Source organism: Lissotriton helveticus, chromosome 8 (genome assembly GCF_964261635.1).
Source record: "Lissotriton helveticus chromosome 8, aLisHel1.1, whole genome shotgun sequence".
Taxonomy (NCBI): domain Eukaryota; kingdom Metazoa; phylum Chordata; class Amphibia; order Caudata; family Salamandridae; genus Lissotriton; species Lissotriton helveticus.
This window is the reverse complement of record NC_136069.1, coordinates 905,710,948-905,724,518: the sequence shown is the minus strand read 5'-3', so window position 1 is coordinate 905,724,518 and position 13,571 is coordinate 905,710,948. Positions and strand designations below refer to the sequence as shown.

Sequence of the window (13,571 nt, the reverse complement as noted above, 5' to 3'; positions counted from 1 at the left end):
AGCGGGAAAAAGAAACAGAGGCGAACCAAGAGAAATCGCTAAGCAAGCACGAGAGCTGCAGAGGAGTGCAGGTGACACGAGGCGCAGCAGGGGCACCCAAAACGCAGGAGGCTGGCGGGGGCGAAGACCAGAACCCGCGTCATTAAGTGGCCGTGCAGGTTCAGAGAAGACAACCTGCCCCTACCCAGCAACCAAACCACCAGAGCAGCAAGAGATCCAAGGGCGGAACCAAATAAACAGCAACAGAAAGAAGGCAGACTTCTAACGCATCAGGTCAGAAGAGGTTTCGATACCATGGCAGGGAAGGACGACAAGAAGATCACAAACGATCCCAAAAAGAGCAAGAATGACATTCCGGACTCACCAGCAAAAAAACAAAACAGCCAAGGAAACGAAACGATAACGCTGGACACACTACTGAAGAAAATCACGGAAGGCAACGACCTAACAAAGGCCACAAAAAAGACCGTGGACAGTATCCAAATGGAGCTGATAGCAATAAGAGCCGAGCAAAGCAGAGCCAACGGAAGGATAGATGAAGCGGAGAAAAGAGTGAGCTATCTTGAAGACCGCACAGGGTCAATGCACAAAGACCTGGGCTTAGTGATAAGGAGAACCTCAACACTACAAAGAGCAATGGTGGAACAGGAGGACAGAAGCCGCAAAGGTAACGTCAGACTGCTGGGAGTCCCCGAAGAGGAAAAAGACACCCCGGCGCGTGCGCCCTGATGCCGGAGACCATAATTCTGAAGCTTACCGGCCTTAGCTTCGACAGGGCATTCGAGATCGAAAAAGCCTACCGCATCCCAGCTAAGAAACCGGCAAACAGCAACATCCCTAGACCAATAATCTGCAAGCCCTTACGAGCCAACCATACGGACGCCATATTCGCTGTACCTAGGAAAGGCCAGCCAATGTTGATCAATGGCAAGAAGGTGACAATCACTCAAGACTTTTCAAAAATCACAGTTGAAGTAAGGAAAGGGTTCCTAGCCCTACGAGATCAACTGCGCAGAAACAACATCACCTTCACCTTCGCTGGCCCGTCCAGAATGAGGATAACGGACAGACATGGAAGCAAACTCTTTGAGGACCCCAGCGACCTACGGAGATACTTAAAAGGCCCGGAACCAGAGGAAATGGAGCTACTAAGCCCAGGAGCAATGCGAAGAGCATCATCGGACGGAGCTGAGGGAGGAGCTGAGGGAGGAGGGGAGTGAAACAAGGGCAAAGAAGAATACAACACGGGCAAAACCTGTGTAACCTGGTGAGACCATGCCCCCGACCTAAAGCCGCAACAGAGACTACTTGCACGCACTGACAATCAAGAGAACTTAAGTGGAGCAAACGCTCGAGCCAAGCTAGGCGCGACACGAACTAAACTACCTCAGACAACGCACATAGACACAACCGCATCTACCTCCACAGGGGAAAGGGAGCAGCTGCGGCCTACCAAGAAGAAGACAACCAGCTATATCCTTTTCAAACCCTGTAACCCAGACCGTTTCAAAATAACAAATAAGAGACACTAACCGAACTAAGTGTGCCAACACAATGCAAAGACACAAGGGCAAGAGCGCTACACCTTCCCAACAGACAGAGACTTGGGGGGGAGAGAGCGGGAGGACCTTTGCTGTTGCACACCCACAATTCCACAGGCGGAGGGTGGGGGGGAGGGAGGGAGGGGGGAGGACGAGGGAGAAGGAGGGGACAAGTAGACCGGAAAGCGAATGGTACAGTACGTAAGTGTATAACTAGCTTATCTTTTTCTTCATATATCGTTTTCCCACCTATCACCCCACACCCAACAAAACATTCAGCAATGCATCTAGTGAAGAACACGGAAGACAGTGATTACACCAGACCTCCATGAATAACACACCAAAAGCCAAACTAACCACAAACCTCAAGGTGGTATCCATGAACGTAAAAGGCCTCAACCACCCAATCAAACGGAGGAAAATACTAGACGACCTAGCCAAACTGAAAGGCGACATCTACACACTGCAAGAAACCAAGCTCACAGAAGAAGAAGCAAAGCTTATGAAAGCAAGGTGGATCGGGGAAGTCTTCTGCTCGCCGGCAAAGGGGAAGAAACGAGGTGTAATCACCATACTGAGCAAGAAAGCTAACCTGACCCTGGAAAACTCAAGCGCAGATGAGGAAGGGCGAGTACTAATAACGTGCCTACTGAGAGGAGAAGAACAAATACATATAGCCAACATTTACGGGCCAAACTCCGAGGATAAGAAATTCTGGCAGGAAGTGGAAACGATGCTCTCCAACATTCCTCAAGAAGACCTCTTGCTGGTAGTAGGTGACATGAACAGGGTAATGGACCAGGCAACGGACAGACACCCACATAGAATAAGCCACGAATCTCAAAACACCAACACCCTGAAGGACCTGTGCACCAAACTACACCTTGCTGACCCATGGAGGCTACAAAATCCAAGTGCACGTGAATACACCTTTTACTCGCATCCACATAATTCCTACAGTAGGATAGACTACATACTGATGTCGAATACCCACACACACCTAATAGACCAAACAGAAATCGCGCCAATAACCAACTCTGACCATGCACACATCACACTATCACTACATGGAAGACACAACGAGAGACCAACGAGAAGATGGCGGCTAAATGACGACATCCTGCAGAACAAAGACAACGTGAAGGAAATCGAAGACGCAATAAACGAATACCTAGAATACAATGACAACGGTGAAGTAGGGAAAAGCACCATCTGGGACGCCCTCAAAGCTACGCTAAGAGGGAAAATTATCAACATCAAAGCAAGAATGAACCGTGGCAGGAACAAGAAGATCAGCGAACTGGAGGAGGTAATAACACAACTGGAGAGAGGGCACTGTGCCAACATAACGGACAAGAATACCCTGACCACACTAACAAAGAAGAAATACGAGCTGAACAAAATTCTAAGTGAAAGAGCCGGCACGTGGCTGAATAAGTTCAAATCCATAAACTTATGTGACGCCAACAAGGTGGGGAAACAACTGGCATCATACCTAAAAGCAAAACAGAGGCAACACACAATCGCAGCCATAACAGACAAAACTAATAGGTCCCAAACAACGAACAAAGGTATACTCGAGGTATTCAGGCAGTTCTACCAGGAACTATACACCGAAGACAAGAACCTAAAAGCAGACGGCGGCACAGCCATGCTCAACGATACCACCCTGCCAGAACTCATTCCAGACGAAAGAACAGCACTAGAAGCGGACATAGCGGACACAGAAATCGAAATAGCCATCAACCAGCTCAAACCGAACAAGGCACCAGGTCCGGACGGGTACACGGCAAAGTTCTACAAGATTTTCAGCCAACAACTAAAACCACTAATGGCGGAAACATACACTCACTGCATACAAAGAGACAAGATGACTGAGTCCATGGGCGAAGCGAACATCACAATAATCCCCAAGGAGGGGAAGGACCCACAATACCCGCAGAACTACAGACCGATCTCGCTCATAAATGTTGACTGTAAGATATACGCAAAGATACTGGCCAATAGACTGAACAAGGTTCTGCCAAACCTGATACACAACTCGCAAGTAGGATACATCAAAAACAGACTATCGCAAGACAACACAAGACTGCTGTGCCATCCCATCAACCACACTACACACAGCAACAAACAGGCGGTGATGATAGCACTAGACGCGGAAAAAGCATTTGACAGAGTCTACTGGCCATTCCTAAACAATTGCATGAACAGGTTCGGGCTAGGGACCAAATACAGATCGATGGTGATGGCCCTGTACAACGAACCAAAAGCAAAAGTGGTAGTAAATGGAAGCACATCGGAAACGCTCACACTGGGTAGAGGCACCAGGCAAGGCTGCCCCCTCTCACCGGGCCTCTTCCTTCTAGCACTAGAACCTCTACTAGGCAGAATAAGACACAATAACGAAATAGCAGGCGTCAAAATCAAAGAAAAAAACGTCAAACTGGCAGCATACACGGACGACATCCTCATCACAACTACTAACCCGTCAACGTCAATAACAGCACTCATGGACACAATAGGAGAATACGCTGAAGCCTCGGGGTACAAGCTCAACAAAGACAAATCAGAATGTAAGCCAATGAACATCCACACCACCAGAGAGGTGCTTGGTGACTCAGGACTGACATGGCAGACAAAACCACTCAAATACCTTGGCCTGCTTTTCGGGAGAGACCTAACATCCACATTAGAACACAACGAAGAGTCAACCCTGAAGAAGATAAAAGAAAGACTAGACCTGTGGTCACCCAAATACATAAGCTGGTGGGGCAGGATCGAAACAATAAAGATGATGGTAACGCCAGCCGTCAACTATACGCTCAGCATGCTACCGCTCCTGATGACAGACACATTCCACAGAAAACTGGACAAACTCATAAACAACTTCATATGTATTTGTAAATGTAAATGTATTTGAGCTTGTAAAGCGCACTGCTACCCGTCCGTAGGTTTCCTGGCGCTGTATAACTCTGGGGAACCCGTCCTGGCTTTCCCTGTGGGATGGTCCCTGCTGGGAGTCCCCAAGGTGGAGCCAGGCATCCCCGGAATTGATGGGGCCGTTGTGGAGATTAGGCAAGCTAATGCCCAGAGTTGCCGAGTGGAACCCCTGATTAGAGTAAGCACCGAAGCGAGAATTATCGAGTCCGCTGACCCAAGTCCACGACCCTGCCGCGTCGGGAATTGAACCCTGGTACCAGGCCGACTTCTGCTCCCGGGTCTGCCGCCTCTAACCAGTGAGCCACACTACTCCACTACTTCATATGGAGAAGCAAGAAACCTAGAATCAACCTACAGAAGCTAAGATTAATGAAAGACCTTGGAGGACTCAACCTAGCGAATTTAAAACATTTTCCAAACAGCCTGCCTAGCGAGGCAAGGAAGCCTCTGGCTAGACAACACCCAAAGCTACGAACCTGTTTGGTTAGAGGTGGAAAGGAACATTCTAGAGGGGCTACACCCCGTAGCGCTTCTAACTGCGAACAAGCACCCCCAAAGACTGAACCCGATACTGAGACACACAAAGGAGGCACTGATGAAAATAGACAAACGTATGGCACGGAAACTGAAAGGCACGACATGGGAATCGATGTGGTTCAATACAAAGATAACCTACCAAGGAGAAACAATGCACAATGATACATGGATAGAGAAAGGAATAAGCCTCCCAAGCCAGCTAGAAACTAAACAGTCACCATTAACATTCCAAAACCTGCAACAACTACACGGGCTCCCGAACCGGGAACTTTACACCTTCCTGAAGATCAAAACAGCCATAACGAAAGCGAACCTAAGCAAGGAAGAACCAACCATCATCAAATACTTGCAAACTCTAAACTCGGCAGGCCACCAAACGGCAAAGATATACAAGCTCCTCAACCCAACCGCATCGTCACTGAACAAGAAAACAACGAACACGTGGGAACAGCTCCTGGGAAGGCGGCTAAACGACAGCGAACGAGGCAAAATGTGGCGCTCTGCATCGACAAACAAAATAACCCCACAACTAGCCCAGACAAAATTCTGGCTACTCCACAGAGGCTACTGGACACCGTCAAGACTTCACAAAATAGGCATCACAGAATCAGGCGACTGCTGGAACTGCCGGAAAGAGGAAGGAACTCTAGAACACCTGATCTTCAGCTGCACTAAAGTCAGGAAGTTCTGGATGAAAGTGAACAGCTTCCTGAACGATGTATTCAATAAAGACTTAACAATCAGCTTTGTAAGCCTGGCCACAGAACACATGACAGCAGACCTAAACAGCAAAGAAGAAAGAGACCTATTAGACTTACTGATCACAGCAGCCCTAAAAATAATCCTGACGAACTGGAAAAACACAGCCAAAGCCAGTTTTAAAACATGGATGAACTGGGTCACCTTCCTCAGAGGAGCAGACAACATACCGGGAAATTTCTCAAAGGACCACAATGCAAAAGAAGAGATGTGGGAGCTCCTAGATGCACAGCTGGCGAGACCCCAGCCAAGGACATACAACTAGCCCCCCCCTCTCTCTTTCTTCCTTTTTCTTTTTCTTTTTTTTTTTCTTCTCCTCTCTTTCTCGGAGAACACGAAGGCGAAGCATACCACATTTTGTACTGTATATCAGAAAGCCAGATGTATATTCTACGTTTTTATATTTTAATAAAAAGTTTTTTTTTTAAATCAAGAACTTTCATTGTTTTTGAATTGTCAAAAGTTGCAGGGGAAACAATACAGATCTGCAGATCTCATAATTCCTATGGGCCTGTAAATCCCGTTACCAGGCCTATTGTATTCATCGGGTATTCATAAAGGGGACCTCTATATTTATTTATTTTTAACAAGAGAGAAACTATCATCTTTTTGTATGCTGTTGCTGTTTAGCTCATATACAACAGTTTTACTTTTTAGCAGGAAAAATCTGTCAGCAGTCTCTATCTCAAGATATAATAGTTAATTATGAACAGGTTATTTTCAAATGTTAATAGTTACCAGATTTATTTAGGATTCAGTGACAAGTAAAATGGCTGTTCTTCATTTTATAATTGTATGTGTAAATGAATATGGATGGAGGTGAATGTGAACATAATTAGTAAATCAAGAACTCCCTGCTAAATCTAGCACCACTTAAATAAAAGAGGAGTTACTAATATGATCCATCACTGATATATATCAGGTTATTTTTGTGTCAAAGGGTACATGTAAAGGCCATTAGTGAGGTCAATATTGTTCAAATCAGCATAATTAATCCTGAGTTTAACAGATCAGTACCTCGCATGGGCAACTGGAGCCCAGCTGGTACTAAACACAATGTAATTATACAATGTGAAGTTTGCTACGCAACTAAACTTCGCGTGTATGTTGTTCAACTTCTGCCACATTGGCATGCTCATGTTCATCCACGGACATGCATTCAGTTATAACAGCACCAAAGCAAATGAGTAATAAGGAGGAAAAACTGTGACCTGTCTCAAATCATTTTTACATTTTATTGCAACTTACACGCACCAGGCCAATAGACCCTTTGCTTGCAAATCACAGTGTGTATCAAATGAGCATGTTATTTGCAGTGGATATTGGACAATAGTTGTTGTTGGTACATTGTGATTGGCAATGATAGAGGGATACAACCAGTAATGTAATGTTGCAATGGATGATAGCTTCTAAAACCCCCCTGTAATTGTAAATGATACATTCTGGAAAAAAGAAGCAAACAACATGACGTACAACTGAATGTGTTCAAATGTACTTGTATTCCTTTCTATTCATACTGTATGCCATTGGAGATGTCTTTCCTGCTTTTACACACATATTACTCTTACTGATTACATTCATTTAAAGCCTTGAGTAAAAATTATTTGAATTCTTAGTATTTGAGTAGCAATTATTATTGTTTTGACATTAAAATGTAAACATTTAAAGTGAACTGTTTAAGTATTGTAACACTTTACTTTCTTTTTGTGATTTAGGTTCTTATTTTCTACCATAATCCATTAAGTCGTGATTATACTTTTCTGTGGCCAGGAAATACAATGCCAGCACCATGGGCTAACACAACAGATGTATACAAACTAATACAGTTTTTAGAATCAACTCTTGAAGAGCGTTCAAAGCACGGAGCCTTTCACGTGTCACAAGCAATCCTCACTCCCCGTGTAAAGACAATTCTTCGAGGTCTAAAAGCTGGTCTAAAGAATGCACTAGTTCACAGGTGAGTTGTTTTGCAGTAAATACACAATATTATTGTAACAGTTTGAGTCGGAGATTGTTGACTCATGTTGTTTGGCGTCCCACCTACTTTCGCTGTACCCCCAGGTTTTAAGCGTTCCGAGCACCCTGTGAGATATTTTCTTTAGCTGATTTTTATTCAAATTTCAAGCTTTACGATCCAAGTTCAGCATCAATATACCACAACAGCAATGCCATATAATATTTGTACATTTAAAAATAACTCGTCTGACATTTTTTTGTTCATCATCTGCATTTCAATTAGATTCACATTATCTCAAGTAGATCATCATTATTTAAAACAATCAACTCGGTTTAACACCCAACCACCAACTACAAGCCATTTAGTTATATCTATTGTATAGCTGGTGACACGTGTACCCTAAATTCACTGTTGTGTTAGCGATTCTAGATCTGCTCCTCGCATACCATGGTTACAGTCAGGAAATGCATGTTTGTGCCCTTGATGCTACTGGAGATTTTGTTTCTCTTCCTAATGTATTCTGGATAAGTGTGATATCTAAGGAGGTTAGTCACCTGTTTTGGGGTCTATGACCTACAACAGGTGTTCCTAGTTCAGCGCTGCCATTGGACTAACAACTTATTTGGTACAGCAACCTCTATTATCAATTTTGGTTTGTGCAAATATGCACAAATCATGCATCCATTTGCTGTGTTCTTGGGACTGTGTGATCTCCAGTTCATTGAAATCTACTTCTTCAAGAGAATTGGCACCAGGTTGATAAACTGCTGTTGAACTTGTTCACCGTCAGTCACGGCATGAGCCCTAACACACACGCCTTACGGTTACCAATATTACATTGCCAGTCCATTCATTGATTCATTTTGCGGCCTCAGTCAACCATTGCCTGCTTGATTACAACAGAGAATTATACCATATGAGAAAAGGTAGCTGCCATTTTTGCTTACATTTAGGGCTAATATATGTAGTGTGGGAATATGGCCTCTAATCTTCTTGGGGTCAGGTATGTACAGTGGGCATAGTCTTAAGGAGTTTAAGGCAGAATTTATTGAAACTATGTATGTCTAAAGCAACTAGACCACTGTCCCACCTTGAAAATCACAAGAGCTTAAAAATAAAATGCCATTACAAATGACAGTTGAGGTTTTGGGAGGCAAAGGTACCCCGATATGTGAACCTGGGGTTGGAAGGAATATTTAAAGAACAATGGTTCTAGTGTGGCCTAAAAGGTCCAAAAGCAAAACGGGGTGACCCAGAGAGGGGCACTGTTTTTTTTATAAATTAAATGACTTCAAAAGGGAGCAAGAGTCATGTAGGTCAAGAGATGACAGAGTTTTATTTGAGAAAAACAAATTACGGTGCTCACATAATAAGTAAAAGAAAGCGTGGTGTGCAATAGTGATAGTGGATTTTTTTTAAAAGACATCGCTTTGACAACAATACAATAGAACTACATAGATGATTTATACATATTATGTGGAATTCACGTTGTGAGGTGGTTGACGGCGTTTCAAACCCAATTATTGGGGTTCATCTTCAGGACAATAGTGAGCTAGTTGAATTGCGTTGGCGCTGGCGGTGAGTCAGAAAGAATTAAGGGAATTATTGTTCTGGAGTAATTTGTATTTATAATAAAGAGCCCAATATTATTTGGGTAGTTCCAAGTGAAATGCTCCAAGGTAGGAGTCAGGTGCTTCACGTAGGCAATATTAATTAAAAGCCAAATGAGTTACTTGTGAAACAACTATATGTTGTGCTGGGTAGCTGGGCAGTGCTTAGATCCGCCTGGGCAGTTACAATTTCTTAGAGGAGGCGACAGGGCATTAAATGGGTGCCTGAAGCCGAGCAGCCAAACAACCTGCACTGCTGGAGCTGGCTGGTGAATGTTTTGCAAATGCCAGAGTACTCCACTTTTCCACAGATCAGCACTAGTTTTTAGTGTCTCACATGTTTACAGACACCAGAGAGATTAAAAACTATTTTTAAATATCACATCTTTAATTTTATCTTCTAAAATATTTGCTGCTCTTTATATAGGGAAAGCCACAAAAAAGTATTTCATGTTTATTAAACTTATTTACGTTACAGTGTACATCAATGTCATGCCACTGTACACAAACAGCTATAACAAGCCTGGTCTTGAGCGAGTGCTAGGAGAGATACTTGCCACCATTGTTAAAGTTTCGCTCTTAAAAAAAAGGATACCTTTGCACAGGTGCTGTGTTTGAAGTTGTGAAAAGAACATTGGGAGAGCTGTTACCTGCACCGGTCCCATTCACCCTCAAAGGAGGATGATGTAGAAGGAGGGGAAGGGGAAGGGGAAGGGAAACACTGCCCTGATGTCCAGTACACAACTAGAAACACGGTAATGTAGCTTCTACCCTAATTCTTACAGTTGTATTATGTTTTGTACTCTTTATTGTTTAATTCCTTTGCTGCATCGGCAAGTGCATTGCAATGGATGTTCTTGAGCGGCAGGTAAAGCGAAGATACTCCACGAAGTTGATTGCTGCTGGACTCCGAGCTGGGGAGAAGGCTGACGGGTCTTAGGAAGGGTCTGGAGCAGTCTGTTAACCTCTCAGATGCTGGCTGTGCCTGTGTGGGAGATCTCCTATCTGTTCCAAAAATAGGGAGCAGATTGCAACTAATGTGAGGTGTAGAGAGTGTTGGACAGTGGGACCTGGCCAGTAGTGCTATTGTTCCTGTGCTCCCACATACCCGGTGTCATCTTGAGCATTGCCAATGACCTAGTCATTCCTTTCACCCTAACTGGGGAGTGGTGGACCGTTTTCAGCTTTGGCCACATAGCCCAACTGTGTACATTTTGTACACTTGCAGATACTGTATCATTTTTTAAAACCTTATTATATTTGACTGCTTCAATATTCTCAAGACCTCAGCCATGCTGTCAGTGTGAGGTTCCTTGGTTCATCTACTGTATACACTTTGTGGTTGTTATTTATGCCCTATTTTCCATCACCCTGTTAGTGACATCCTTTTCGGGCTCCGATCACATTGTACCATTACATCAAGTACACCACTATATCAAGGACACCAAGAAAGTCAATAACAAAACAAAATAATTCAGAGCCTTGCCATATCTAGTGTATTGCGCGCATCACCCTAGCAAATGTTATATTACATTCCATATGACATGGGATCTGTTACATAAATAAAATAGTGCAGTTTACTACAGTAAATTAGGAAGATGCTGTTTTATATACATTCAAGTTGAAAATATTATCATTTAGGCCATTTGTAAGACGATATCCAAATTTAATCCGACTTGATGTAAAGTTTCTGAACACAAGCTCTCAATAAAGTTATTTTGTTCCTTACCGGAACATAAAGCTTGAGTAACCATTTCGTTTACAATAGAACTTCAGTATTAAACATATACTTCTGTATATTTCTGTGAAAGATATGTGTAGTTTGAAGGAGGACTGATGAACAAGTCAAATGAAAAAAGACAAACATTTGCCATTTCTATATGTATCATGCCCTGCTATTTTAGGCCAAAGCCCACCAACACATCTTGGGGACATTCAGAAAGCTGCCCTAGGGATGCATTCTGCCTGTTGTTTAGCATTAGCTTGGTGATTTCTAACTCACTGCAATCTATCCAACGTCTCATACTCTAATCTACCCTACTCCAATCCACCCCACTCATATCCACCACAATCTACTCCTTTCCAATATACGATAATGTACCCCACACTCCAATTCACCCTATCTACCCCACTCCATTCTTATCTACCTCACTCCACTCTACCACTTCACTGTACTCCAATCCATCCCATTCCACCCCACCCCACCCCACCCCAATCTACTCCATCCCAATCTAGCCCACTCCATTATACCCCAATTTACTCTACTCTACCACACTCTACCCCAATCTACCCCAATGTAACCTACTCCACCCCAATAAATCTACCCCACTCTACCACACTCCATTCCACCCCACTCAACTCCATTCCATTCCAACCCACTCTACTCCAACCAACCCCACTTCACTCCAACCTACCCACTCCAATCATCCCTCTTCAATCTACCCCGCTCCATTTCACCCAATTTACCGCATTCCACTCCACCTTAATCTACCCAACTCCACTCCAGTCTACCTCACTTCACTCTTTCCTAATCCATCTCACTTCACTTTAATTTCAACTCCACTCCAATCTATCCAACTTCACTCTACTCCACCCCACTCCAATTTACCCCACTCCACTCTACCCCAATCTACCCCACTCCGTTCCACTTACCCAGACTACACCAATCCCCTTCATTTAAGTCTACCACATGCCACCCAAAGCAACCCCACTCCAGTCTAATCTAGCCCCCTCCACACATTCCACCCCACTCCTTCCCACTCTAATCTACCCAACCCCACTTCACCCTAAATTACCCTACTCCAATCTATCCAATCCACACCACTCCCATCTACCTCACCCTAAGCCAATCTACCCCACTTCAATTTACCCCACTCCAATCTACCCCTCACCACTCTATCCAACTCCACTCCAATCTACCTCACTCCACTTCAATATACTCTACTCCACTCTACTCCAATCTACCCACTCCAATCTACCCTACCATAATCCATTCAATCTATCTCACTCCAGTCTACAACACCCCACCATACTAAACTCCACCCTAATCGACCCCACTCCATTCCAATCTACTCCTGTCCACTCCTATTTTTTTTTAAACATAATTTTATTGTTTTTCAAATTTCCTTAGTAGCATACAGTGGCATAGCAAAATACAACAGTAGAATATTCAACTTGCGGCAGTACAGGGATCGTGTTATAACATTGCATTAGTGCTGTTTAGCAAGGATCGAGATGATTACCTTTCCCATGTTATAGCAGTTTCTCACTTCCTCTGCAACCAAACTACCGATGGCACAAGTCAACAATGCAGTAGCATCACATTATCCGTTCCCTATCTTTGCCATGTCTCTGTATGAGGGTAAAGTACTGTCTCAGCATAACAAATGGTATACAAACACACAACTATACTTTACCCTCCCCCCACCCTCAGATCCTGCGTAGATACAACCACTTCTCCAGTATCATACAGTGGCACAGACATAATGGCTTTCCACTGCATGCACCATGCACTTTTGCTTACACCTAGGGTCATGTCGTTCCGGGCTGTGACGTTAATCACCTCCTTGTGTGCCATTAGCTAGAGTATCAAAGGCAATGTTCAAGGATCTACACTTTTCCAACATAATATCCCAGTCCATCGCGATCGGGGTCTTTCGTCGTCCTCGTGCCTCCTCCCGCCTCAGTGCAGCACTCTCCGCTCCTCCCCATCACACCAGTTCGCTGTGCCATGCATGTGTGGTGGGCGGTGTTTTTGACTTCCAACGCATGGTGATCGCCCGCACTGCCAGTAGGAGCTCCAGATTCTCTAATCTATATTGCACTTTATATTTGGAAGCTCCTTTTCGTAGCCCCAGGATACAGCCCTCAGCTGTAACAGGTACCTCCCTGCTTGTGATTTCCGCCGTGTGTCTTCTGACCGAGTCCCAGTACTCTCCGATCTGTCTGCAAGACCATATCATATGGATCAGGTCTGCGCCCTCCAACTTGCATCTGGGGCAGTGGTGTAGAGTTGCCGGGTACATCTTGTCCAGCTTACGTGGTGTAAGATACGCCCTGTGTAAGATCATAGTTTGGATATACTTAACACGTGTATTCCGTGACACCTTTTTAGGGTGTTCCATCACTTTCTCCCACTCTTTGTCCTCAAGGGCCCTGTCTATGTCTCCCTCCCAGGAATTACGTAACGGTGTCAGGTCAACTTGTGTGTGGGAGCGCAGCCCTACA

General features: G+C 44.2%; 1 protein-coding gene across 2 annotated transcripts in view; it reads left to right on the top strand.

The window, feature by feature from the left end:
- PLCXD2 (phosphatidylinositol specific phospholipase C X domain containing 2) overlaps window positions 1-13,571 on the top strand; it is a 213,244-nt gene that overhangs the window by 187,956 nt on the left and 11,717 nt on the right. For both annotated transcript variants that reach the window (XR_013599890.1, XM_078657709.1), the window contains exon 3: window positions 7,493-7,734. Coding sequence is in view for 1 of the 2 variants with exons in the window: in XM_078657709.1 (XP_078513835.1) it covers window positions 7,493-7,734 (242 nt within the window). In the remaining variant the exon portion in view is untranslated. The remainder of the gene's footprint in view (window positions 1-7,492; window positions 7,735-13,571) is intronic.